This window comes from Rattus norvegicus, chromosome 9, assembly GCF_036323735.1.
Source record: "Rattus norvegicus strain BN/NHsdMcwi chromosome 9, GRCr8, whole genome shotgun sequence".
Lineage (NCBI taxonomy): Eukaryota > Metazoa > Chordata > Mammalia > Rodentia > Muridae > Rattus > Rattus norvegicus.
The window spans coordinates 88,568,531-88,595,983 of NC_086027.1; the positions used below are offsets into that span (position 1 = coordinate 88,568,531).

General features: G+C 44.3%; 1 protein-coding gene across 4 annotated transcripts in view; it reads right to left on the bottom strand.

Moving 5' to 3' along the window:
• Nucleotides 1-4,607: 4,607 nt before the first annotated feature.
• Serpine2 (serpin family E member 2) overlaps nt 4,608-27,453 on the bottom strand; it is a 64,115-nt gene continuing 41,269 nt past the window's right edge. For all 4 annotated transcript variants that reach the window (XM_006245162.5, XM_039083112.2, NM_019197.1 and 1 more), the window contains 7 exons: nt 27,133-27,360; nt 21,306-21,503; nt 13,507-13,705; nt 12,209-12,309; nt 10,104-10,190; nt 7,261-7,344; nt 4,608-5,390 (listed from right to left, as the gene is read on the bottom strand). In XM_006245162.5, coding sequence (XP_006245224.1) covers nt 5,353-5,390; nt 7,261-7,344; nt 10,104-10,190; nt 12,209-12,309; nt 13,507-13,705; nt 21,306-21,503; nt 27,133-27,360 — 935 coding nt within the window. In that variant the 3' untranslated portion in view covers nt 4,608-5,352. The remainder of the gene's footprint in view (nt 5,391-7,260; nt 7,345-10,103; nt 10,191-12,208; nt 12,310-13,506; nt 13,706-21,305; nt 21,504-27,132; nt 27,361-27,453) is intronic.

Genomic DNA, 27,453 nt, shown 5'->3' on the forward strand with positions numbered 1-27,453 from the left:
GAATATCTATAGTACATGTGAGTCTACACACACACACACACACACACACACACACACACACACACACACACACTTTTATTTATTTTTGAGACAGGGTTTCTCAATGTAGTCTTGTTGTTCTGGAAATCTCTCTGTAGACTAGGCTGGCCTCAAACTCAGATTCCCCTGCATCTGCCTGCCAAGTGCTCGGACTGAAGTTCTGTATCACATATGTATGCCCAGTTACATATATAAATAAGATGTTCCCATGTAGGCATACCTTGGCAGTAACCAATAGCTCTCTAATTGAAATTAAGACCCACTGAATAAGAGGCAAATCATACCTGGTACTGGAAACCTAGCCACTAGGTTCACTAGTAGGGATAGTGAAGGGCATAGTGATAGGGATCTTGGAGAACCTACAAGTGCTACTTTACTAAACCATCATGACCCCCAACTAGACTCTAAATATTATCCTAATACAGATTAGTGGAGACCTCACCCCTCATCAAGGAGGAGACCATTACAGAAAACTACAACCCCCCCCCAAAAAAAACCATTCAGAGCTGTGAAACACAGTCCCATCTGATACATCTACAGCACGACTGCTGCATCTAAGACTCCATGTACGCCATGGAACACAGAAGAGAAAGACCAAGAGCCAGAGGTACAGGAGGTCTGTTAAGACAGTGTGTCTCCTGGAGATGAGGATTCAACACCACGGCTGCCTGAACAAGGAAGGCACCAGTAGACATGCTAATGTAGGAGGAAAACTAACAAACTCTCAACCCCAGACAAAGAACTACAGACATCTGAGGAAGGCTGAGAGTGGAGAAAGTCTTCTCCAAGGAAGAGAACATTATCCAATACCAAATAGTGGGTCCTGAAACTTACATACAAGTAACATTATACACATCAAGCAAGTTGGGTTTACATATGTAGAAACACACACACACACACACACACACACACACACTTTAAAGAAAAAGAGGTCACAAATCTGAGAGCAAGGAGGGCAGGTAGCACATGGGAGGGTTTAAAGGGAAGACAAGGAAGGAGCAAATGACGTAATCATAACATAAAAAAAATTAAAAGTGCTTTTTTTTTTTTTTTGGTTCTTTTTTTCGGAGCTGGGGACCGAACCCAGGGCCTTGTGCTTCCTAGGTAAGCGCTCTACCACTGAGCTAAATCCCCAGTCCCTTAAAAGTGCTTTTAAGAGGACAGTAGTTTGGGAGTCTTCAGGGAGGGCTTCATGTGCTGGAGATGTAACTGTTAAGTACCCTCCTAGTACACACAAAGCCTCAGTACCACATAAAATGAGCATGGTGACTCCTGGCTGTAATCCCAGCACTTGTGAGGTAGAGGAAATAGGCCCAGACATTCAAAGTTATCCTCAGCTACATGGAGTTTGAGATTCTGTCTGAAAAAGGATCACAGCAATGGTTACCCATATTGTGGCATCTTCAAGAGATTCTCGGTAGGCAGAGAACACAACATTCATAGGCAACTTAAGAACACAGCTATCGCCCACAGTTTAGCCAGATCTCATCTCTCCCACAAGTCACTGATGATGGGTCCTGGAAGGGAATGTTTGGTGCCTTGTTGACTCACTGAATCACTGTAGGTTTTCAGATCTCTTCATAGGAAGCTCAGGAGCCACTCAGTTCATTTAAAGAAAAAACCAAACCAAACCACCACTACCGCCACCAATATAAAAACACAAAGTGACAGGCATAAAGGATACTCCCTTGAACGCTATTATAAAGTTCTGGGTGGTTGGAATTTTTTCCAGGTCACCTGTCATTTACTTCATGGGACAAACACTTGATAGGCCAGTGAGACATCAGAGCATCTAGCATATCTGGGTCAGTGTCTGCTCTCATTTTCCAGTGTCCCAGGCGAAATTGAAAGTACCCATCTCATTAAGTGACAGACAGTTATTTCACTGGTAGTTGGCTCCATTTTCCCCTAGGTCTACCATTTTGTTGCTTTAAGAAAATTGCAGCCGGCTTCTTACTCAAACTCAGTGTGGCATCTAATCTATGGTAAATCATTCGCTCAACCATGACTACAGAGTAAAAGTAGTCTCTTGTAGGCCTGTAATTTTCCTAGCAGTCTCCGTATCTTAAATGGATTTCAGTTTCCCTCCAGGAAAAGAGCTTTCAGAAAATTGATATTTTTGAAGACAAGGCCTGAAGACTCATTGGCTTAAATATGTCACAAGGGAGAAGGCTACACATTAAAAAAGATGAGAGGAACATTTCCTCTCCTGGTCCAGGGATTGCAAACAGATTTGATTCCAGAAGTCAGGTAGGAGCAGAAAGTATGTGTGTTGAGTAGAGGGACAGTAGAGCTGGCGGAGTTGGGAGAACTAAGGGAGAAGAGGACAGCCTGGACCCCGCTGCCATGATTTTCCAAGTTCTGAGCATCACTGCACTTTGAAACTTTACCAGACACTTGAGAAGTTAATGTAACCAGTGCAGTATGGCCAACAAACCCTTGGAGAGCAGCCCATCTCTACACGACACACTAGGACCATTCCAGCATCCCTATACAATACTCCAGCATCTCTATACAACACACTAGGACCATTCCAGCATCCCTATACAATATTCCAGCATCTCTATACAACACACTAGGACCATTCCAGCATCCCTATACAATATTCCAGCATCTCTATACAACACACTACAGCCATCCCAACATCCAGCCAAGTCTGGTTCTTTTTGGAAGGAGCACAAATAGGCAGAATTGGAAATCCAGGGACTGTTTGGCTCTGTAGACATTTGAATGTTTTCTCTCTTGGACTCATTTCCATTTTGTTCCGCTTCTGAATCTCATAAAAGTGGGCAAGCAGTTGCTATGCTAAGACTGTGTCTGCCCATCCCATGTTTATTTGGGAAAAGGATCCCTCCCCAGCATTTGACACCTGGTAGACACTTGTGAGGTTTAAATTTTAGGGGTTAATTTTCCTGGAAGAAAGAAAAATATATGCCCATGTATGTGATAAAACATTGCTCCTGGGTTTGTCTGTGAAGGTGCTTCCAGAAGACTGGTATTTGGGTCAGTGGACAAAGGAAGACCCACCTTCCCTTAGGGTTGGGGATGTGGATGGCATCATCCCATCCATCGAGAGTAAGCTAAGCTAGGACAATACAGGAAAGGCAACCTTTCCTCTCTTCTAGAGGTGGACACTCATCTCCTGACTGGACACCCGAGGCTCAGGTTCACAAGTTCTTGGCCTGATAGAGTTACATCATTGCTTCTCTACCTTGGGCCATAGGATGTGGATTGAGATGTGTTGCCAAACTCTTTGGTTCTCCAGCTTACAGATGGTGGACTACAGGCGTCTTGGCCTCCATTGGCATAGGGACAATTTCTGTAAACCCACCCCCTCTCCTGTGTCTCCCTGTATCATACTGGTTCTTTACCCGGAACTCTCCACAATACAGCGTATGAGCAAATGAGGAGGGCAGTACATAACTCTCATTCCACTGCCACCAGCAATAGAGTTTTAAGTAACTCACAACATATTCCTGACGCAGGGCAGAATAAAACCCATCAGGACCAGTTTTAGTAGGCTTTACTAACAAGGAGCACATTTGGTAGAATGTATGATCTATTCAAAATAGGGTCTTCGCATTGACTCCCTTCTTCTGTGGCTGTAAATACAAACAATTACGTAGTTGCAAACAACATAGTTTAGCCTCCTTTACAGGTAATGATTAACATAAACAACGAGGTCAAACAGTGCTGAATCGGACTGACGTTTTCATGTTAGCATAAGGCATGGAGCTTCTGGGCTTAAAATATTATATTCTGAAGTCTTGACAATAAGTGCTTTAAAAGGTTTTAATTTTTTTAAACATTTGGTGTGCGTGTGTGTGTGTGTGTGTGTGTGTGTGTGTGTGTGCGCGCGCGCGCGTGTGTACGTATAACCAGTGTGTGAAGGCCAGAGAACAACCTGTGGGAGTCAGTTCTCCTTCTACCTCATGGGTCCTGGGATCAAACTCTGGTCCATCATCCTCGGTAGCAAGCTTCTTTACCTACGAAGCCGTCTCACTGCTCCAAAGTTTTCAACTCTTCTGATGACAGGCTATACAAGCCAGAACCTCAATTTAAAATGTACGTGGTAACATGAACGTGATGTTTAAATTCTGTGTGAAAAATTATCCCCTGAATAAAACAAACGAAAATTGCAAATTCAAAGAGCAACCACTCTAGCCGGTTACCAAAACCCAAACATTTACCAGGGCTTAGGTTCTCCAAGATACAGAAGTCTGCAGAAACTTCTTTCTGTACTTCATCAAGTCTGTGGGGAATCCTTAGCTGCTGCTCAAGTGAACGGCAGCTGAGAGCAGAGCCAGGATTACTGGAACGGTGACTGCTGGAACGGCTCTATACATGGAGAAGCCTCGAGACAAGGAGGGTGACTGCTTGCCAGGTTGCAAGATAAAGAACAGAAAAGGTCCAGGGGCTTTGAAGCTCTTGCAAGCTACCTAAGTAGAAAGGCTTCTGACCATAAGAGGCTCAGGTAAGGTTTTTGAAACAGTGTTTTTTTTTTTTTTTTTTGTTTTTGTTTGTTTTTTTTTTTAATATCATGTTCTTCAAACAGAGAAATGGCCTCCTTTAAATTTTTACTACTCGGAACACTTTTATTTCTTTTTACTTTATACAAAATACAAAAAAAAAAAAAAGCCAATCCAAAGAGTACAGACCAGTAGTGACAGGCACGTGGCTCGACAGCAAATTGTGTCCAGCGAGACGTTAGTTTTCCAACTTTATTTTAGTGAACACATGCAGTATATAAAACAGCGATAGCAACAGCAACGGAAACAACACACGAAGAGGCTACGGCTTTTCTAGCTCCACCCCTCACCACCTCACCACCTTCTGGCCTTCGGGTGGAAGTGAGAGAAAAGGAATTAAAAAGGCAAATGATACTGTTTTCCATAAAAACATAAAAACTACTATAAAATGTCTTTTTCCCCCCTCCTATCACACTGATTAAACCTCTCCCGGAACGTCACACATATACACAAGAACGGAACAAAAATGCTGAACCCGACAGACAGCAAATACTCGAGAGGGTTGTTAACCTAGGTAACTGATCAGTAGTTTAAAGAAATCTTCTAGACGTCCTGAAACCCGCCTCTTCGTTCTTCCGTACAGCATCCCAGCCATCCTGCCCTTTCTTCTGACACAGCCCTGACCAGAAACACTTGTGTCACTTAACTGTCGCCATGAACCAGTTTCAAAAAAGGAAAGCAGTGTATAAAAATATTTAACAGAACTATGAAAGATGTGGGGAAGGGAGTCTCTCTTCGGAGCAAAGTCGTCTTGGCTTTGCGTGGCTTTTGTTTTGTCCGTCCTTCAGGGCTTGTTCACCTGCCCCAGGAACAAGATGGCACCTAGAGGGTTAGAGAGAGAGAATGTCTGACATCATAAAATGAATTCATGGTGCAGGATGGAGGATACTGCATGACGGGGACAGAAGGAGCCACGGCTAACCTCTTGCTCGGCTGTGCCATTCTCCAAAGGCAGAAATAGTCTCTGCCTTCACTGTGCAAGTGACACGGTGCGATCGCTACTCAAATGCAGAACTGAGGTGAGGGGGACCGAGACGCTGACATTTTAATTATGTGTCATTTTAATAGAGTTTAGGTTAAACAGTCACAGTGCCTAGAAGCTCCAGTATTGGGCTGTTCATCTCCGATACATTAATGAGGACATATCGAACATGAGATAAAAGAATAAGGAACTACACCTTCTGATTAAAATGGCAGCGAAAGAGAAAAATGTACTAGCACCCAGCGTGCGTGGATGTGAAGCAAACCTTCTATAAAGCCAGGCTTATACTTCACGATTAAATAAAAATGGAAGGCTGGTACTACCCTGTGCGTCCTCGTAAAAAGATCTATCTGGTTATGTACGTGTGCGCCTATGTGAGCTTATGTGCACTGAATGTATGTGGGTGCCTACGGAAGCCAGAGGGAGGGCATCAGGTCACCTGGAACTAGAGTGATATACAGTCATAAGCCGCCTGACCTGGGCACGAGGGACAGAACCCAGGTCCTCTGCAAGCCCAGTAAGCACTCAACCGCTGAGCCATCTCTCCAGCTTTACTATCCTTAGTTTTTAAAGTTATTTATTACAAAATATTATCATTTAATTAAGAAAATTTTCTTACAATATATTTTGATTAGTTATTTTTACAAGGTGAATTTAGTGGGCTGATGAGACTGCAAAGTGGGTGAGTTGTTTGCCCCGTAAACTCGAGGACCTGGGTTCAATCCCTGGCACCCATAGAAAAAGACAAATGTGGTGGTGCATATTCATAGCTTATAATCTCACGGAGACAGAAAGGGTGTCTGGGGCTGGCCAGTCAGCCTAGCCTACTCTTCAAGTCCTAGGTCCCCACCTCAAAAAAACCCAGGAGAGATGGCACCTAAGGAATGACAGACAAACCAAATTTGACCTCTGTCCTTCATACATGAATATATGTGCACATGTATCCATACAGTTACCCCCACTTACTCCCCCACACTTCATCCACATACAAACATAGCACACACATGCATACACATTACATACATACATATACATACACATACACCACACATATATACATACCACATGCACACATCACACATACACACCACACAGACACAGACAGACAGACAGACAGACACACACACTACATACATACATATACGTATACATACACCACACATATATACATACCACATGCACACATCACACATATACACCACACAGACACAGACAGACAGACAGACAGACAGACACACACACACACACACACACACACACACAGAATAAAGATCAGAGCCCAACTTAACCTATGAGCTACTGAGCTAAGATTCTTTGAACAGATAATTCCTAAGGCATTATATCTGAGTGACCTCACAGAAGACACGGAGTTTGTTGTGATATTTAAGATATTTTTAAAACTATGAAAAACAATTCAATAGATGCCAAGAGTTTCAAAGGGCATGCTGCACCTTTTTATATGTTAAAAACCACCACCTTCCAAAACTACATTCTTGGCAGTAGTTAAAAGATCCCACCAAACCCTGTAACACAGACTTCATTTTCCTCTCTCTTTAAGGTGTGTGTGCATGGGGGGTTATAGTATCCATAGTGTCTCCTATAGATGACACAAAGTAAACAGATTAAGGGCCACACTGATGGGGTGCAACTTAGCTGCGATGGCCCTTTCTGCACACAAACAGCCAGAGAAGAAACAGAGGAACCACTCACCTGTGGGATTGTGTCGGATGCAGAACAGGAAAGGCCTGTCTACTATAAACCAGGGAGGCGATGACCTTGCAATTAGGATTGCAGCTATGGAAAGAAGAAGAAGAAGAAGTGATGTGTTATCTACTGAGTACCAGGGCAGTGACTGGACACCCAGAGGTTGGTACCTGAGGATACGTTTGCTTTGACTCCTAACTTGGCATGCTACCATGGTCTCAATGATCACTGTGCATTGGGCTGGCCTTTTCAGTTACTGTCTCACTTATTCTGTAAAAGCCCCATTTCCCCAGTAAATCCCCATTTCTCATAGATTGATGGGGATTGAATAACATAAAACACATTCTAGCTCTCAGGACAGAGACTGCAACCAAATGAGCACCCAGAGAATAGTGGCTGTTATTATAAGCTATTTTTACGCATGCCATCTGCTGTGCTGATGAAGCCTCTGGACCTCTTTAACCTACCCACATCCTTTCTGCACATCAAAGGCCAGCTCAGAATGCTTAACTGTTGGTTCTGCGCCTTCTCTTTTGCTACATCACTTAGATGCCCTTTGTGACGGCGACACAGACTGCTCATCTGCACCTGCTATATTACGCCCCCGCTCAACTCATTAGCTGTAGATATCTGCCTTGGAAAACAACTTTTTGTTATTCTTGTAATAGTGGGGATAAAACCCAGGACAATGTGGCCGCCAAGCAAGTCATTTGCTACCAAACTACACCCTAGCCTGAAAGAAACGTTCTTTAGACACATAAATCTTAGACCTGCCTACTTTGACCAATGGCTGGCCCCATTTAACAAGACCATGGTAAGGCTAAGGAAGAGAGAAGGGTGATATAATGACCAATGTCCAGTATGCTGGCCTGGTACTTTGCTCAAACTTCTGAAAGGCATGAATGATGTGGGTTGCTCTTAGAAAAGGAATGCTCGAGAGCTATGCCAGGCAAACTGCTTACAATTCCCAGTATTCCAATAAATTAGAATTATAATTAGATAGCATGCAGTATAGATTAGTGTCTCCCTAACATTCCTACATTGAGGCACTAAGCTCCCAATATGAATACAGGTGGAGAAAGGCCCTTCACAGAGGCTACTGAGGACCCAGAAGGACCCAGAGGTGAGGCTCTGACACAATAAGACTGATATCCTAATTAAGATGGGGAGGGACTCCAGGGACATGACAAAAACCAACGAGCACGCAAGTCTCATGAGCACACAAAGACCTCAAGAGAATCCAAACCGGCTGCCATGCCGACCCTAGTCCTCCAGCCTCTAGAACAGTGAGAAAATACACATCTGTTGTTTAAGCTCTCTGCTCTCTGTCATTGTTATGGGAGCCCAAGCTGACTAATTCAGCAGCCACAGAGTGCTGACACAGAGGCCCAGATTTAGCCTAGCATTCTGCTGTAGCGGTCTTGAAATCCCCGGTACAATTTAGAACAAGGGAGTTTCCCTTTCATACAGGGCTTCTCTACAAATCATGTAGCACATCTTGACTGGAATGGCAGTTGGCAAGGTGGGCAAATAATTTTTGTCAAATTTTGCAAGTAGCAGCTAGGAAAGACAAAGGATTTTTTTTTTAAATCAAAACTCATATTCTGGGTCTTTATGTTAAGTGCTATTTTAAAGCAACAGAAAAAAATAAGCATTTATTTGGGAGGTGACAGGGTGCTGACCCTATAGAATAAAAGATAACTTTGCTTCATGACTAGAAATAATCAACCATCCAGCAGGATGTCCAGTGAAGCTATTCTGTGAGCTTACAATCTCATAGTCCAGTCTTCCAATCTCATTATATGGATGACTGACGGTATTGCTGGTGCTGGTGGAGACAAGCTTAGGTCTTCCTTCCTTATAATCGGCCAAGAGGACAGATGCAGATGTTCTAATGATCAACGGAGGCTGCCCAGCAATCCTGGTGCAGTCCTGTAGATGATGCTGATCCTTCCTTGTCCTGGGGAGACTTGAGGAGCTATGCTCCCGTACTGGCTGTTATGTTTCAGTCTAAAGATGGGCTGTTCCTGCAGGTAAAGTAGCCAGATGTGCTTTGTCCTGCCCAGAGCAGGGACCAACGCAATGGTAGTCAGGCTACGTCTACACTGCCAACCCCTGGCTTGATAAATAAAGCTTTATTGGAATACCTGGGGAAGCCATACCCACTCAGCTACACACTCTAGCTGCTTCCATTATGTAGGTGCAGACTTGAGGAGTTGGGCTGAAATAACATGGTGACTAGCTCTTTCCAGGAGGATGGTGACTCCCTTCTTAGATGAAATTTCTACACTACCATGATTTATCTTTTCTCAGTGTTTAGTGTTCAAACCCGTGGCCTTGGGTATGCGGGGCAAGTACCCTACCACTGAGCTACACCCCTGATACCAACATTGCTGTTGTTGTAGTCATCCCAAATTCTTTATTTACCCACACTCGCTGCTGTCTCCAAGGCCCCTTCCTCCCTCCCCCTTCTAAGCATTGCCATCACCACCACCATCATCATGAACTACTTCATCAACCCATACCCGTTGTTGTCTCCCAAGTGTCTGCTTGCTTTCTTTTTAAAAAAAAAAAAAAGATTTATTTTATATATATGAATACACTGTTGCTGTCTTCAGTCACACCAGAAGAGGGCGTCAGATCCCATTGTAGATGATTGTGAGCCACCCTGTGGTTGCTGGGATTTGAACTCAGGACCTCAGGAAGAGCAGTCAGTGCTCTTAACCACTGAGCCATCTCTCTAGCCCTAAGGGCCAGTTTTCCCTAGAAGTCTTCTAAGTGGAAGCATGAACCTGGAGTTCGAGTCCAAGGCTATTGGATGTGGCCTTGCCATGTGACCCGGCACTTACTTGTCACTACTGCGGCTTTGGTCCCATCTTCGCTGACTTCAATTTTTGCTTTCTGCAAGATGTGAGAGACGTGAAGGCTCTCTGACCCTGTTCCCAGAAAACACAAAATCAGCACTTCTTTGATGAGCATGCCACCTACAGTATCAGGAGCGACCTCAAAGCCACGGCAAATTCTAGCGTATGAAAAGGGTTAGAAGTACAGACAGTTCTGCAGACGGAGGGCTGTGGGTGACTGCCACTTGCAGTAGATTTCAATTTCTGCTCAATGATTTGCAAGTTTAACTTCTGGGATGGATTCCCAGACCCCAAGTGTTTTAGCACCTCTAATCGCTTCAACTCAGATGACTATTAATTTTATTTTAAAAATGAAAAGGACGGAGATCTGTAAAGATGCCTTTCCCAGAAGGAGAAAGACACTTAATATTATCCAACTAGACTGTCTATCCCAGAGAGCATTTCAGATGGGGAAACTGAGGCTCACAAGGTTAAGACATCTGTCCCTAGTCACATGGTTAGGCACAGGAAAGTGCTGGCTTTCATAGCCCCAGTCACACTATCTGCCAGCACAGCAATATGAAAAGGGCACTCCTGGGAAGAGACGCATAGAACTGCAGCTGTGTCTTGGGGACCCTCGAATGAATTCAGTTCCCAAAACAACCAAACAAACCCCAGGGTTGCTACTACCCAAGAGGACACCAACTCTCATCATTATGAACCTGATGGGACACTGGTCTGCATAAAGAGAACAAAAGAGGGGTTGGGGATTTAGCTCAGTGGTAGAGCACTTGCGTAGCAAGCGCAAGGCCCTGGGTTTGGTCCCCAGCTCTGAAAAAAGAAAAAAAAAAAAGAGAGAGAGAGAACAAAGAGCTTTTTTGGGACCACCTGTTTTTTTGCATTGTCTGCACAAATTGCCAGCTCCAATATGGCTCCAATAATGGCTAGTTGAGACCAGATGCATGTTTGTATGGCTTGGGTCACCTACAAGGTTAAAGAGAACAGCTCAAGAAGATTCAGGGTGCCTGGTCCTCCTATTTAGTATTCAGACCATGACAGGTGATTTTGAACCACAAGAAGTGGTTCTTTCTCAAACTTTATCAGGTCAAGGAGCCCATTAAAATAAAGGTGTGATTCAGGAGGTCTGGATGTGAACCAAGATCCACATTTCTAATGGGTTATGCTAATGTGCTGGGCTGGGGACCAGGAATGAAAAGAGAATGGGAGGATGGATGGATGGATGGGTGGGTGGAACTCCAGCTCCAGCAAAGGTGTGAGGATGGGCTAGGCGTGAGGTGGCAGGAGTTTCTCCTGCAGGAGATGTTCAGATATGCTGCAGCATGCCACTGGGGTTGGTAATAAAACTAACTGTCTGCCAGTCAAGGGTCGACATACACACTGGAGTACTTGACATGTCCACACTGTAGCCCATCATTGGAAATTGTGTACTAAATGTAGACGTCAGAGACCTGACCCATTTACACAATTCCAGGCAAAAATTACATCAAATGGCAAACACAGAAAGATGATGCCATGCTATGTGTATGATGTATTTGCTATGTATGCTGCTTGGTTGAAGACGCATTGAATTCGTTACTTCAGACAAATGGCAAAGATACATTTCTGCACACAAGGCAAGCCGACACTGCTCTGTGGAAGTTAGCAAAGTGTTTGAGAATTCAAAAGTCATCAGGTTTTTTTTTTCAAACCCAAGGGAAAAATTTGTATTAAAAAATAAAGAACTGTGGAGTCCTAATCAAGAGGCACACTCTGGGGTTACAAAGTCCCTCAGCAGTAGAGTGGTTGTCTAGCAAGCTCACAGATGTGGGTTCAAGTCCCAGCATCGGAGAAGGAAAAAAGCTAGGGTTTGGGTAACAGGCAATGCAGAAGTCCTTATCCTTGTGGTCACTTGGGCCTCACATGAGATGTGGGAGGGAAAGATGAATGCTAACTGAGCCATCAGCACTCAACAGCAGCCTTTGGCGATGCATCAAACCAAAATTTGCACAGGTTTAGGGCCACACCCTCCTGATTTTGCTATTTCTCTTTTTGAGCAAAGAAAGAAGGACCTGTAACATGGTCTTGAAGTTTACGTTTTAAACTCGACATACTTGTTATTTTTGCAAAATTTGCCTTTGACGGTTCAAACATCTCAGTAATGCCAAGGGCTTTCAGTGGCTCCTTCAGATCTGTTTGTGCCACAGCTGTGAACCTATAGGAAGGCGGAAAATATAGGAGAGATTAACATACGCTGCGATTCAAGCATGGCGAAATCAGTGCATAGTTTGAAATAGATTCTTTAAGTAAGACCTTGTTATCACTCTGAACTGCAGCCTGACTTCTAAACCTAAGAGTTAAATACCAGGTAAATAGACAACACACCCTCTACTCGCTCACAATGGGCATAGCCATCCAGGTGTGACAGTTCATACCGGCTATTTAAACATTCTTCAGTGGCTTTCTATAAGAGCGTGTGAGAATGCACCTAAGATGTGTATCTTTTAGGTGTATACATATTTTTCCTGTATGCACGTGTGTGTGTGTACATCTGTCCCCAGGGCAGCCAGGAAAGGTCATCAGATCCCCGATGGTTGTGTACCACCATGTGGATGTTAGGGACAGAATCCAGGTCCCTTGCAAGAACAGTGAGCACTCTTAAACATGGACCCACTTCTTCGGCCCCCTCAGGAGGAGGACTTCTGACACTTGTAGATGTCTACACTGACTACTCAAGACTTAAACATTAGTAGGATTCTCTGTTCCCACTGAGGTGTGGCTAGGCACTCTGGAGTGTGGGAAAGCTGATACTGATGAGAAGTTCACAGAAAGGAGACAGATTCCACCCACCCCACACACTGGAGAAAGTGTCCTTTGAACTGTTAGGAATTAGGACGCACACAGAACTGGGTCTGCTTTTGCCCTTTAGCCTCAAGTCGTAACACCAGGAATTGCATCTATAATTTACTTTGGAGGTATAAAAGGAAAGGTGCCTCAAGTGCTGGTGGATGGGCCTTGATGTTTAACAGCTCCCAGCAGGTACCTGAATGATCACTGAAGTTCCTTATCTTACCAACCTCCTTCAACTGCTGTGCTCTAATCCATACCTTATGAGGCTATGTATGTATTTTTCAATTCTCAAGTGGAAAGAGATACGTCAGAAGAGTCATGAAGACTTCCCATTCATGGGGATTCTAAGACCAGGGCTGCCTGCATTCTTTTAGTAATCATTCTGGTCTCGCCACAAACAGGCTCCACAGGGTTTCAGAGGAAGCTTTCAGAAAACACAGCCTGGTTCTCTCTAAAGCACACTTTCCATAAAACCATCTTTGTACCCTGTTTCTAGGTATGCGATATGACAGCTCTCCCCTGAGCAGGGCAGCCTTTCTTTTTTAAGGAAAGGGCTACTCACTTGGGCAGGACCAGCTGCATCCTCTTGGGTACCATGGTGTTCATCCAGCTATTGATGGTCTTGGTACTGATGTGAGGGATGATGGCGGACAGTGGGGTGGAGCTCTCTGTTGGCAGGGCGATCAACATGCTGATGCTCTCACCATGGTAGGGTAGCTCAATGAAGTTGTACCATAAGCCATTTGGGGTTTTGGTAGACCCTAAAGAAATCAGAGGCAGATTTAGTGTTTGCCTAATGACTTCTAGAGCGGGGACAAGTGGCTGGCAGTCACCAGGGAAGTCGTAGAAGAAAGACAGCAATTCAGCCTGCAGAGCTCCCTTTGCTACAAATAGCTCCCTCAGAAGGACAAAGATAAGGACAATGACTTCTTTCTTCCCTGGTGCAGAATTCTCTGTCTTCAGTCTAGACAGAACGCCTCTGGGCATCACTAAGCTCACTTTAATTCTGCTGAGTAGAATGTAAGTAGACCATTAGATCGCTAGGTACTCACCACACAGTGCTTTGTAAGAAGTTGACCTTTACATGGGTAAAAGAATAAATTAAAGCTAATTATGAGCTTTGCTTTGTTTTTTTTTTTTTACATTTTACTTTGTTTTAGAAGATATGATTTATTGTATTTAAGGCATAATATGATGTCCAAGGCAAGACACAGCAAAAGCATTTCTATGGTAGAGCCAATTAGCATACCCATCATTCCTTATAGTTTCCGGTTTTAAAATAGAAAAGGAGCGAGCTAGGTGAGCACCAGGTTCCATCACTGTTTCCCAAGTGCAGATGCACTATGACCAGCTACCTCAAACCACTGCCACCATTATAGATATGATACACCATAGCCTCGAACCGTGAACCAAAATAAACCCTTCCTGGCTTTAGCTGCCTTTGTCAGGAATTTTCTTACAGCAACAAGAATTGAAACTCACACAGCAACAGAGAACAGCCTGAGACAGCAACTGCATAGTACAACCGAGCAGTCAAAAGGGCTCCCACTGGCATTTCTAAATTGATAGGGGCTTTCTAAAGCTTGTGTTAAGCACTAAACCTTTAAAGGTGAACTCTGTGAACTCGATGAGGTGCCATGGTCTCCCTGTGCTATCCCTCTATACAGATAGAAATACTGGGATATTAAAGTATGGACCTCAAGAGGTTGCTGGGATGATCAAATGAGAAAAAAAAATAGATGCAGTCGTAAGCAGGGTGCCCATGGGACCCCCCACACCCACCCTTTCCTCCTCTACATGAAGTACAGCAAAGAGAGAAAAGAGGCAGCAAGTTCTTATGATTTTCACTGGAGTCTTCTTGGCGAATGGCTTTGTTTTTGTTGTTTTTGAGACAAGGTTTTATTGTATAGCAGCCCTGGCTACCCTGGAACTCACAGAGACCTCCCTGCCTCTGCTTCTTGAGTGCTGGGATTAAGGGCGTACTCCACCACAAGGTACAGACCTTTGGACAGGCCACACCTCCCGAGAAGGAGGACAGGAGGTCAAAGAAAGAAAACAGCAGGAGACAGAAAGACAGGCAGCTTTGTTTTGTCACAAGCACGTTAGCTATGAAACACAAACCGTAAGGTGGTAGAGGAGCCGCCGCCATCCAATAACGGAGCCTCTTGGTTCCGCTGGAATCTCTCCGTCTCCCCAAGCACAGAGTGCACAGGGCTGTAGGACAGCCAGGAACCCAGTGCCATCAGACTCAGCTTGGAGTTGGGGTGAGCTCACACCAGTCTGGATTCTGGGTGGTGACTACCCAAGAATCAACGCGAATATACTCCATCTTTACTTTTATTTAGCCTGAGTGATAAAACGGTCTCAGTGGAAACTGAGAAATCAATGAGAAAGTGGGAAAATACCCCACTTCCTAATGAGCCCTTTAATCCTAGAAGGAAACATCAAGTCTCTGGCTCTAATGGGGCTAATTTTTAGAAACTGTGAAATGCAGGAAGTAGTTATTAAATTATTGCTCTGGGGCAGAGAACGAAGACCCAGAGAGAGCAGTTGCTGTACAAGTGTATATAATTGAGCTAAGGTGGATTGAAGCTATGGATGATGGGGAGGAAGAGCTGGAGTGGGTGAGAGGTGGGGAGGTGAGCAGGCTCACAGGCTGACCCAACCTTGACCAGATACATCGTTACTGACCAGTAGAACCAGCACAGTTAACCATTGTGTATAGTCACACATTCACTGGATGCTTGACCTTTTTCTACCTCTGCATTGGACCCCAGGACTGGGTGACCAGTGCTGGCAAGGAGGGCCGCATCTGTCCAAACCCATGCTCATCTTGAGAAGTTGGGAGAAGAACACCTCTGCTCTTTCTTCCTTCCCAGGGACTACAGTACTGCCCCTCCCTACCCATAGCCTTTTACCGAGGGCAAATATGAGATTGAGAACACAGGCTTGAGTTGCTGAACCTGGATTCAAAGCCAATCGGAATAGCTCACTCAGTCATGACTTACCACACTCCACACAAGTTGGCACATAGCACAGACTTACATACTAATGGGTGCAGCTTTGTAACCACTGGCCCATTTTTGAAACATGAGCTTGCTGGAGATTCCAAGCACGAGATCCTTCTGTCTCAGCTACATGTGGGGATGACAAAGTCCAAGCCATGATGATGCCTGGGTGCCTTACTTCTTGAAGGACTTGTTACTCCTTGGAGTGTAGACCCAGAGCTAACTTATCATGGGAAATCACACCTGTGGCAGGGGGCGGGATACCTCCCCATTAGGACAAGTCACACAGGAAAGGGTATTTGGGAGCTGGAGTGAGGGCATGGGCCTCTGGGTGTCAGTGTCACATCCTGAGCTATCTAAAACCCAACATCTGCAAAGCGCACTGGGCTCTTCTGTGAGAATGATTTCTGCGGTGTATAACCCATGAAGCTGCCCCCTCACTCAGAAAAGGGACAAGGATGCCTTCTCTCTTAGATGAAAGATATAATTAGTCAAGAGTCAAGTATGAAAAATGCGGACACTTTTCTTAGAAGACCCATTTAGCCTAAGAGCTTTTATTCTAGAAAGGTCCTTGTAATACTCTGATTCCTATGGTAACTCCTACAAGGAAGGACATAACTGAATTCACTGAAAAGCTACAAATGCTTTATGGTCTGTAAAATCAAGGAGAATGTTTTAAATACATACTATCAGGAAAGCGTCATAGACGGCTGTCCCTGTAATGACCTCTAGCTACCAGTCGAAGTGGATTTCCTCATCCCACTTGAACAGAGAGTGAAAAATGTATTTGCAAACGACAAATAGACCCTCTTGAGTACGGCTGTCTACATCACAGACTAGAGTCCAAAGCGGGCCTGGAGACAGCTGATGGGGAAGAACAAGGCTCAAGGAATGGGGGAACCAATAGAAGTGCCGTGTTGGGAGATCTTGGCAGACAAAGGACAGAACACAAGTAGCCTTGGGAACTACAACTCAGTAGACAGCCAAAGGGGATGAATAAGAGCTGGAAACAGAGAAAGAAGGAAACCAGAGATAGGTGGACTGTGGAGACATCCCAGGCTGGTACAGTGCCCGCCACACAAGTATGATGACCTGAGTTCAATGCCCAGGACCCATAGAAAAATTCAGATAGGATGCCAACCTTGAAATTCCAATTCTGGGGAAGCAGAAAGAGGTGGGTTCTAGAGATTCAATGACCAGTCAGCCTAGCTGACCGTGAGCACCAGGTTCAGTGAGAGACCTTGTCTCAAAAAATACGTTGAAGTGTGATTGAGGAATATACCCAATGGGGACCTCCGCCTTCTGTACACACCTTGGACACAGGTGCACCTGCATACGTATGAGTATGTGCACACATGTACACGTGAAGCAATCTGGTTATTTATGGTTCCCCCTGCCCCTCCCGCCAGGGTAAGGTCTCCATGGTATAAATTCAAACATTTATGCTGAACGTTTGGAACAACGTTGATCGGCAATTCCTATTTAAGCAAATTTCCTGTAGGATAGTGATAAAAGCCTTCACAAACGTACACATAAGAAAACCCAGTGATTACTTATTAGAGGAAAGGAAGCAACTGACTAGCCAGAAAATATTATGTAAGTTTATAATCATGAAATAATGTGCAACTAAAAATCGGCCTTGTAAATCCTAACGAATTGCTGAAAAAAAAAATGTCCCATGATATAGTAGATGATGAATCAGATAGATTACGGAACAAACACCGCAGTGTAATCCTATGCATGCAAAATGGCTTCAAATACACTTCCTACACTCACAGAATAGGTAAAAAGTTACATGCCTAGCACTTAGTAGAGGTTTTTATCCCAGGAAGTGGGATTATTGGAACCATTTTCTTCCTGCTTTCTACATGCGGCAGCTGGCTTTGCAGTGGGCCCAAAATGCCGTTCCACTAAATAGCACTTCAAAGCTCTCTCTAAATAAATAATAATTTTAAATAGTCGATCCTTGAAGGTTTATTCTTTAAGAGTCACAAGTCAGAAGTATTTCTCTCCCTCTTTTTTTTCCCCACCGTCTTGCCTGGATGTTGCCAAGCCTGGGTCTCCTCAGAGAGACACTAACGACATCTTAGGAGAGGAGTGAAGTCAGATCCTCTCTGAATGGCAATGTTTCAGCAACGGGGCCAAGTCTTGGTGGAGGCCCAGAAAACACCCAACAGGAAGCCCTACGAGTCATGCGGGTTCTAGCCTCTTGAGTCGCGGCCGGTAGTGTTGGCAGAAGGTGGAAATGGCCAGCAGGCTAAGGGGTCTGCAGTCATGAAAATGAATGCCTGCCGGACCCTCCTCATAGGCCCACGCATATAAGCCGATCTTATCCGGAGAAGCTGCTGTGTAACTAGGGGAAGTATGACAGTCTCACGTCACACAACCTACAAAGAAGCCAGACTCCAAGCCAGACACTATGACAGACAGGCACAGATAGGAGGGGAAGGATGAGCCCAGGCTGACCACCGAACTGACTTGTAATGAAACGGAACAGAGGCAAGAAGAACACCTATTCTGTGTATTCTGTCCTGAGCTCACTACAGCAGTCACAGTGGGCCTGAAGTAGACATGTCGCCAGGCTGGCTCATCTAAGCAGATCTTAAAGGAGGCATCATACAAACCACAGGAAGAACACAGGGAAACTGCTACAGACAGGTTATAAATGGTGGTCACCATTCCCAACCTTGTGGGGTGGGTGACCTGGAGGGTAAGAGAGCTGCAGCCTTGGTGTCATTGTAGGGAGAGACTGGGAAGTTAATGCCACAGTCATCTCTTTCCTCTCACTAGTCACCTGCTGTTGCTATACTGGCCACTCCCATAGGAAACCAGGGACAAAGGGAGCCCCATCAGGCAGCCTCAGCTGCAGACTGAGTGAAGGAGGTGGGAAAGGAGAGAGAATAAGGGAAGGGAGATATTCATTCTCACATTCCCCACTTCCTCTTTCTGTCCATCCCTCTCTCTCTCTCCCTTCCTCCTTCTGTATGTGTACATTTCCTCTCTTATTCCTTTCTCTGTCTGAACTGATAAAAATACATTTATATCCAGGATGCCGTTCAGTAGTAGAGTCTTTGTCTAGCCTGCCCAAGGTCCTGGGTTCGAGCCTCCATGCCACAAAAAGATGCATCTGTAAACACCTGTAAGTTCTTGGACAAATCAGTTCTGAACTCTGTATATGCCCTTAAGTGCTTCTCTTTGAGACTAGACTGTATTCTTATTTAAAAAACTGCATGTCTGAATCTTCCAGAGGAATAGCTAAAGAATCATATTTTAATCTTCTGTTTGGTTTTGAATAGAAGGCTGACTGCATGAAGATTTTATTTAAAAATAAAACATTTCTGTCTGGCTATGTACTAGGGGTGCTGCCAGCATCCCAAGGTGATTTCAAGCAACACAGCCCAGGGAGGGGAAGTCAATGTGACTGGAACGACTCTCAGGCAAAAGGAGCGATTTCCTGTGCTCAGGGGCCGTGCTTAACTTCTCCCACAGGTAGCCAGCACCGTGGTCAACTGGATGTAATGGTGATTGAATATGAAAAGCGACATATTTAGGAGCCAGAGAGATGGCTCAGTGGTTCAGAGTGTGTTCAGTCCTTGCAGAGGATGAGAATTCAGATACTCTAGCTCCAGGGTATCTGATGCCCTCTTTTAGCCGCTGTGGGCACCTGCACACAGGCATACACAGAATTAAAAGACCCTTTTTTTTTTTTAAAAAGGAAGATTAAAAAGAAATAAAAGGGCATTTTGGCACTCAGAGGGCCAGTATAGACAGGAGACTTGAAGACTGACATACAGACAGGAAAGAGATTTAAGGTGGATCAAGAATGTTTCAATGAGGTGGAATGTGAAAGACAACCAGTCATGGTTATCTGTGTGGCGGAAAGAATGGTATATATGGGAGACTCTTTCCTCTGTGAGGTTGATGGTGCACGCTCACTAAAAAGAAAATTCAGGGGCTGGAGAGAGGGGAAGAAAGCTTGCTGTGTAAGCAAGAGGACTTAAATTCCAATCTCCAGAAACCACATAAAAACTGGGAGACAAGAAAATCGTTGGAGCATTTTGGCTGTCAGCTCCAGGCTCAGTGAGAGATCTTGTCTCAAAAGAAACAATTTAAGTGTTACAGAGCAGGACTCAATGTCCTCTGGCATCCACAGGAACATGTGTGTGTGTGTGCGCGTATGCACACATGCACACACACACACAAACACAAACACACAAATCCACACACAGGACATTTCCATTTTAAATATGGAAGCCCATGTGAAATCCTACCACTGTGAACATTTTCCTGAACATTCTCCAAGACATAACCGTATAGACAAACGTATAGAAAGTATTTTTGTAAGCACAGTTCATCAGCATCTGCTGTTTTATAACCTGCCTTCGGAAATCAGATACACACTGCATAATCTTCCTATTTATGTAGCTCTAAATCTAATCACCACCTGCGTTCCAGAGCACAGCCATGTCTCAGGATCTACAGCATTTGGCTTGCTAAAATCCCTCACATTCAGTGTGGTCTCTCCATGTAGCCTCTCCGAGTCCCACCAAATATTTTAAATCATCTGTTACTTATAAAACTGATGCGATGTGGATTACTACTTCATTACATTGTTCAGGGACAATGACAAGAAAAAAAAATCTGTGTATGTTTGATATATGCTCAACTTTTTTCTTTTCTTTTCTTTCTTTCTTTTTTTTTTCTCAAATATTTTTCCATTTGAGGTAAGTTGAATCTGACCATACAGAACCCAGAGCTCTGAATTTAGCTTTGTATCAGGTTTCTATCTATTTGCCAGTGTGTGATTATCTCCGGGCAGTCAGCTCTCTGGAGTGGGGCTGCTGGGAAATGACCTAGAGAAAGTCCTTCAGCTAACAGGTCCCCACCACCAGTAATGCTCAAGGGGCCTGCTTATCCTAGGCAGTAGCCATAAGTGGGTTTTAGTAGCCTTCCTAATTTCTGTGAGAAGTAAAAAAGAAATAACAATAATTTGACAATGTAAACTTGCTAATCGTGACTCGATAGATTCCTTTGTATGTTTAATGTACATGTATATTGATTTCGTTAACTATCTTTTCGTTCTATATTTTCAATCCAGAAGTCTACACAGATGAAGTGTTAATACATAATGTTTTTATATGGTTTTAAGAAGTCTTGCTTCCTAGAAACCTCACCCTGTCTGGAGTTCTGGCATTCTGGGTATGAGCCATGTCTCTCAACTCCCATCCCCACCCCTGAGGGTCCCCCTCAACCCCGCCCTTACAAAGATCTGCTCTTGAGTAAAGAGTACCAGAGGCCTTGCCTTTCTGCTACTAGCACATTCTGGAATAGACCTCACCCAAAAAACACTCACCAGAGCGGAACACGGAGAGCTGGGCTAGCATGGGTACTTGGTAGGATTTTCCATCACCTGCCACGAAGGTCCGTTTCTTCGTGTTCTCAGGTTGAAACCGGGATTTCCACAAACCCTTGAAATACACTGCGTTAACGAGGACCAGTTTGGTAAGAGCACTATCGATCAGATTTGGGGAAAGTAGGTTGTCAATCATGCCTGTAAAGAACAAGGGAAAATTGTCAGCAACGGAGGCCACACTCAGGGCAAAGGGCAGCTGGCTGCCAAGACACAATGGAAAAAAATTTTTTTTGAAGAATTAAATCAGACATTCTGATCTCATGTAGCCTAGGCTGGCCTCAAATTCTTTTTATAGCTGAGACTACTTGAACTTCTGACGCTTCTGCCTCCAACTCCTAAGTGATGGGATTTCAGGGTATGAACCGTGTCCAGTTTATGTGACATTGCAAGGTGAATTAAGCAAGCAATGGCTTCTCAATTGGATGTCTAAAGCCCACTTTTTACACTAATTTTTTCTCATTCAAATTTAAATTTTTCAAATAAAATTGAAACTTAAAATTGCTAAAAACAAACAACAACAAAAAAAAAAGACCTTTACTTACTGGTTAGTTAAGACTACTAAATTTTAGCTCAAGAACTCACAACTAGGTCCGTAAGCCCCTTGTTTTAGAAAATGCTTATGTGTCTAGAATAGGTAGGAACTGTTTTGGATGCTCTTACTGACAACTGTCATGTGACTGCCGATAGAGTCCTAGGTGTTTATGAGATAAGTGGTTTTGGCTTTTCTTTGTTTTTACGCCACTAGGCTCACAGAGTCTCCATCTGAGTAAACATTCTAGCTTGTGAAATGTCAGAGCTAAGCTTCACAATCCCCAGGCCTCACAAGCCACCTGACGACTACAACTGAGAACTGCAAGGGAATGCCATGCCACTCACTGTTTAAGATGGGGCAGTGAGCTAGGCTCCAGAGTACAGAGGAGATGGGGTTAGCCTATGGGAAATGACTTTGAAGGTACGTGATCTCCTGCAGGGATGCTGGGATGTAGTATCATTATTGCATCGTTAGTTAAGGAAGAAATAGGTTCTTCCCACTTCAGAGTGTTGGAGGGAATCCCTCAAAAGCCATCCCTGGTTCTTTTTGCTTGATCTTGGAAGGTTTAAAGGTGTGTGTGTGTGTGTGTGTGTGTGTGTGTGTGTGTGTGTGTGTGTGTGTGTTGAACAGGGGTTTCTTTTCTTTTTCTTTCTTTTCTTTTTTTTTTGGAGCTGGGGACCAAACCCAGGGCCCTGCACTTGCTAGGTGAGCGCTCTACCACTGAGCTAAATCCCCAACCCCTGAACAGGGGTTTCTTATACCCAAAGCTATTAACATTTAATTCATTTGATTTTGGTCTGTATATGTATCAACATATAATATACATTCAAATTATAATATGTAAAATGGTAAGAGTAAAATCAACAGCTTCCAAGGAGGCCAGATGTCTAAATTAAGCAGAGAACTCCATGTCTCTTAGAATGAAGCTCAAGAGGGAAAAGTTCTAATAATCTACAAAAGTCTCTGGAACGAGTTGTGTTATGGTTTGTATATGCTAGGCCCAGGGAGCAGCACTACTAGATGTGGCCCTGTTGAAGTAGGTGTGGCCTTGTTGGAGTACGTGTGTCACTGTGGGTGTGGGCTTTAAGACCCTCATCCTAGTTGCCTAGAAGCCAGTCTTCTTCTAGCAGCCTTCAGAAGTTGTAGAATTCTCAGCTCCTCCTGCACCATGCCTGCCTGGAAGCTGCCCTGTTCCTGCCTTGATGATAATGGACTAAACCTCTGAACCTATAAGCCAGCCCCAATTAAATGTTATTCCTTATAAGAATTGCCTTGGTCATGGTGTCTGTTCACAGCAATAAAACCCTAATTAAGACAGAAGTTGGTATTGGGAGTGGGGTATTGCTGTGGTAGGCTTGACCATGCTTTTTCTGGGAAGAATGTGGATTTTGGGACTTAGGATTTGGAAAGCAGTGGAATGATTTAAATGGGGCTTAATGGGCTATACTTGTAGGAATGTGAAAGATGTTGTTACTGAGAGTGATTTGAATTGTGCGGATCTGGACCAAGAGGTTTCAGTGAAGAATTTCAATATGTGGCCTATTTAGTGGTATTTTGGTGATGAATGTGGCTACTTTTTTTTTTCTTCTTTTTTTCAGAGCTGGGGACCAAACCCAGGGCCTAACCACTGACCTAAATCCCCAACCCCCCGAATGTGAAGAGTCTTGTCTGAAGAGTCTGCCTGAGGCTAAAGTGAAGAGACTCAGATTAACTGCATTGACAAAGAAAGTCTCAGAAATGCCCATCATAGATCTTGTTCTGTTGTTAAGTCTCATGAAGAGCATTTTAAGTAAGTGTAGCAAGCTGGGAAAGGAAAAAGATAAAATGCATGGTTCTAGTATTAAAGGGGCACCAGGAAGTGAAATGGAGCTGAATACTGTGTTCAAGGAGAAAACAAATTAAGGGAGTGGGAATTTGGGGCAAGATCCCACCCAGCTAAGTTTAGATCCAGGCATGGTGGTACACACATTTAATCCTAGGAGATAAAGCCAAGCAGATTGCTGATTCAAAGCCAGCCTGAGACAGAAGAAGAAGTTCTAGGTAAAGAAACTTCCCTGCCACTGCTACTGACTTCGGCTGGTATTCTTATAAGGCCTGCTGCTTCTGTGCCACTCATGTGGAGGCACAGAACTGTGCAGGAGCTACACAGGGAAAGAGGATGGGAAGCATTCCAGGTTGCTGCAAGCATGACAGGCTTGGGGAGTCTGCGATGGGAGGAAGAGAGAAGCCTTTGTGGTAGGGGGAAACTGAGGCTGCAATGGGTCCCAAGTCAGCTCTGTCACTGAATGAGCAGAGGACCCTGGTGCTAGCACTCTCTGCAAGATGCTCATCTTTAGCAATTTGGAGACAGAGGTTGTTTGTCTGGGGGTCTGTGGCAATGTTTTGGTTGAGTTGGCAGTGACCAGGCTTACTATAGGTCATATTCCATGGTATTCAAAACAGTCCCACACAATGCAGTGTGCCTCACTTTTTAAAAAAAGATATATTTTTACTATTTTTAACTATGTCTATATGTGTATGTCTCTGTATGGATATGTGCACGTGAGTGTAGGTATCCATGGTAGTGGGTTGTTGAGATCCTCTGGACCTGAAGTCACGGGCCACTCAACATGGTTGTTGGGCACGGAACTCTGGTCCTCTGCAAGAGCAGCAAGTGCTCCTAAGTGCTGAGCCACCTTTTTCGGCTCCTACTTTTAAATATTTCCATTTTGTTTGCCGTGGTAAACGTTTGGAAGTTTACCAGGAATTCTGGGCCATGATTTTTCACAAGTTGCATCACGTGATGACGACAGGTGGTAGTAAGATCCAGGAGTCACTCTCTTCGCTAAGCCCCATGCGGCTCACTGATTTCCAATTACGTAATGATAATTGCTAATGAGAAGAAGTGAAAGATAGGTCTGTTTGTTATCGTAGCAGAAAAGTCTCGGCAACGGCCTGTTTGGGGTTATTAGAACTGTGAGATCCAGAAAGTCTCTTGTTTCGTCTAATTTTTTAAAAATAGCATCAGCAATGGTGACAGCCTGGGATTCCCTGGCTATGGCATAATACACCTGACTTACTCGACTACTGTTAGTTGACACTCGTCCTGAGAATTTGGCAAAAAAAAAAATATCAAAGGAAAACATGTATCATGTATTCACATGTAGTTGGACCCAAAGTTATTGCTATTTAACCACAGCTATTAATTCCTGTTGCTACCATTATATTATTTAATTTTTTAAAAATAATCTGTGCGTGCAAGGGAAACATGCATTATCTATAATAATATCTATAGATAATATATATTATCTATGCATTTTGTCTCAAGCTAGAAGGAGCGGGGAGAAGAATGGATTGAAGGTTAAGGATGTAGCTAATTGGTTGAGGTCTTGTTTAGCTTGGTGCAAAGCCCTCTGTTCCACCAGGAGCCAATAAACAAAGGAACAAACTAACAAAGCTGAGGACAGAGCTGACAGAGCTGAGGAACCCTGCTTGAGGTTCCCAGCACAGGGGGCCAGAGGCTCCATTAGGTGGTATACCAACACGATGCACTGTTAAAGAAGCCATACAGTACAGTGACATGATGTCACATAGCCAGCATCAGGACCGAGGGTCATTTTTGTGTGCATCTCTTGCCAACTGATACCACTAGAAATGCAGGACCCGGAAGCCTAAAACTAGCCCTGGACATACATGTATCACTTTCCCAAGAACAGCATGGTTTTGGGAGTGTACTCCAGATTGCAGAGCAGTTGAGAAAGCCACTGGTTCAACTCTGCTCCCTGGACATCTTCCTTCCCCCTCTTCATTAGCTCCTCTGAGGTGATCGCATTTTCTCATGTGTACATGTCTGATGATGGGTAATGGAGCCTGCCTGGAGGTACTCTGCCCATTCCTCAGAAATTCTCCCCTAGTAAGTCAGGGATCAGGGAACTGTATTCTAATCATTCATTTTTAAAAATAATTTTTAAATTTACTTTATGTAGATGAGTGCTCTATCTGTATGTAAACCTGCATGCCAGAAGAGGGCATCAGCATTACAGATGGTTGTGAGCCACCATGTGGTTGCTGGGAATTGAATTCTGGACCTCTGGAAGAACAGCCAGTGCTCCTAACTGCTGAGCCGTCTCCCCAGCCCTGGGAACCGTATTCTAAAGCACACCTCCAGGTGATCAAATGCACCAGGAACAAGGTCCTGAGAAGCTTGTCCCCGAAGGCAGGGTTTACCCTACTGAGTCTCTGCCTCTTGCATGACTCTAACCCCAAGAGCACATTTCCAGTCTTAGCGACTCTAAGGGTTAGTTTAACTGTCACCTGAACAGAACCCAGAGTTATTTGGGAAGAATGAATCAATGAAGTATTGTCTTGCCAGCTTTATCTGAAGCAGGAGGACCCAGCACAAAAATGAACAGCACCATTTCCTGGTTTTATGGTCCCAGACTGTGTGGCGACAGAGAAAGCTAACTGAGTACTGAACATGCCTGAGTTGATTTCTCTCTGCTCATGAGTGGGGACTTGATATGAGTAGTTAGTTAAACGTTGGCTAGACTTCCTTGAAATGATGGAATTGTGAGCTAAACGAAACCCTTTCTTCCCAGAGCTGCTCTCTGCCAGGACATTTTATAATGGAAATAAAAGCATGCCTTGCTTTGTTGTGGTAGGCCCCAAGCTCCTTCTGAATGTCTCTGAGACTCTCGGCCTACAAGTCAGCAGGTTGGAAACACCTCTACTTAATGAGAAGAGAAATCTCTAACAAGCGGTCATTATCTGATGTTGAAAACGTAATGATGGAAGGGTTCAAAAAATGGTGGAATCACAGGTCAAATAAGGCCAGAGAAGAGCACCTCCAGCTTGGCAATGGTGGATGAAGCTGGGGTCATGAGAGCCAAGGCATGAGAAGGCTGTTCCAGGCCAAGGAAACACTAGGTGCAAAACCAGGCAACCCAAGCAAGGAAAGCAGCCAAACAGACATGTGCTTGTGGGTAAGGGCTCTAGGGGGAGGGTATGGCACTGGAAGGAGAGAGGTAGAGGGCTGTGTTCTTTTCTCCTGTCCACCCTGCAGGAGGAAAACCTTAGGTAGTGAACAGTGGTAGCTATGGGAAGGCAGGCAGACTGAACCTGGCCCATGGAGAGTGCCTAAACCCAGGTAGTTCTTGGTAGAGCAACCATCTGTCTTGAGGACCACAGTCCGAATCTCTATGTCCTACTCTCTCCTTCACCCAGGGTAAACCCACACAGAACGGGAGAGCCACTCACCCCTCGTCTCATTTTTGACCCAAAAATTGATGGCATCACAAGCAGAGGCCGGGTCCTGGAAGTTCACACTCTGTACTTCACACTGAAACACCTCTTTGTTCCTTGCTGCAAAAGGCACTTCCACTTTAAAGCCATTCCTGACAAACACAGCATTGGCCACGGTCACAATGTCTTTATTCTTTTTGGAGACAATAGCCTTGTTGATCTTCTTCAGCACTTTTCCGACTCCTGAAGGAGAAATCAGAAAACACGGTGGTATTTTTTTTTTTAATGAGAATTTACATATCTTTTAAAATCCTCTTGTTGGGCACAGTAGCTCAT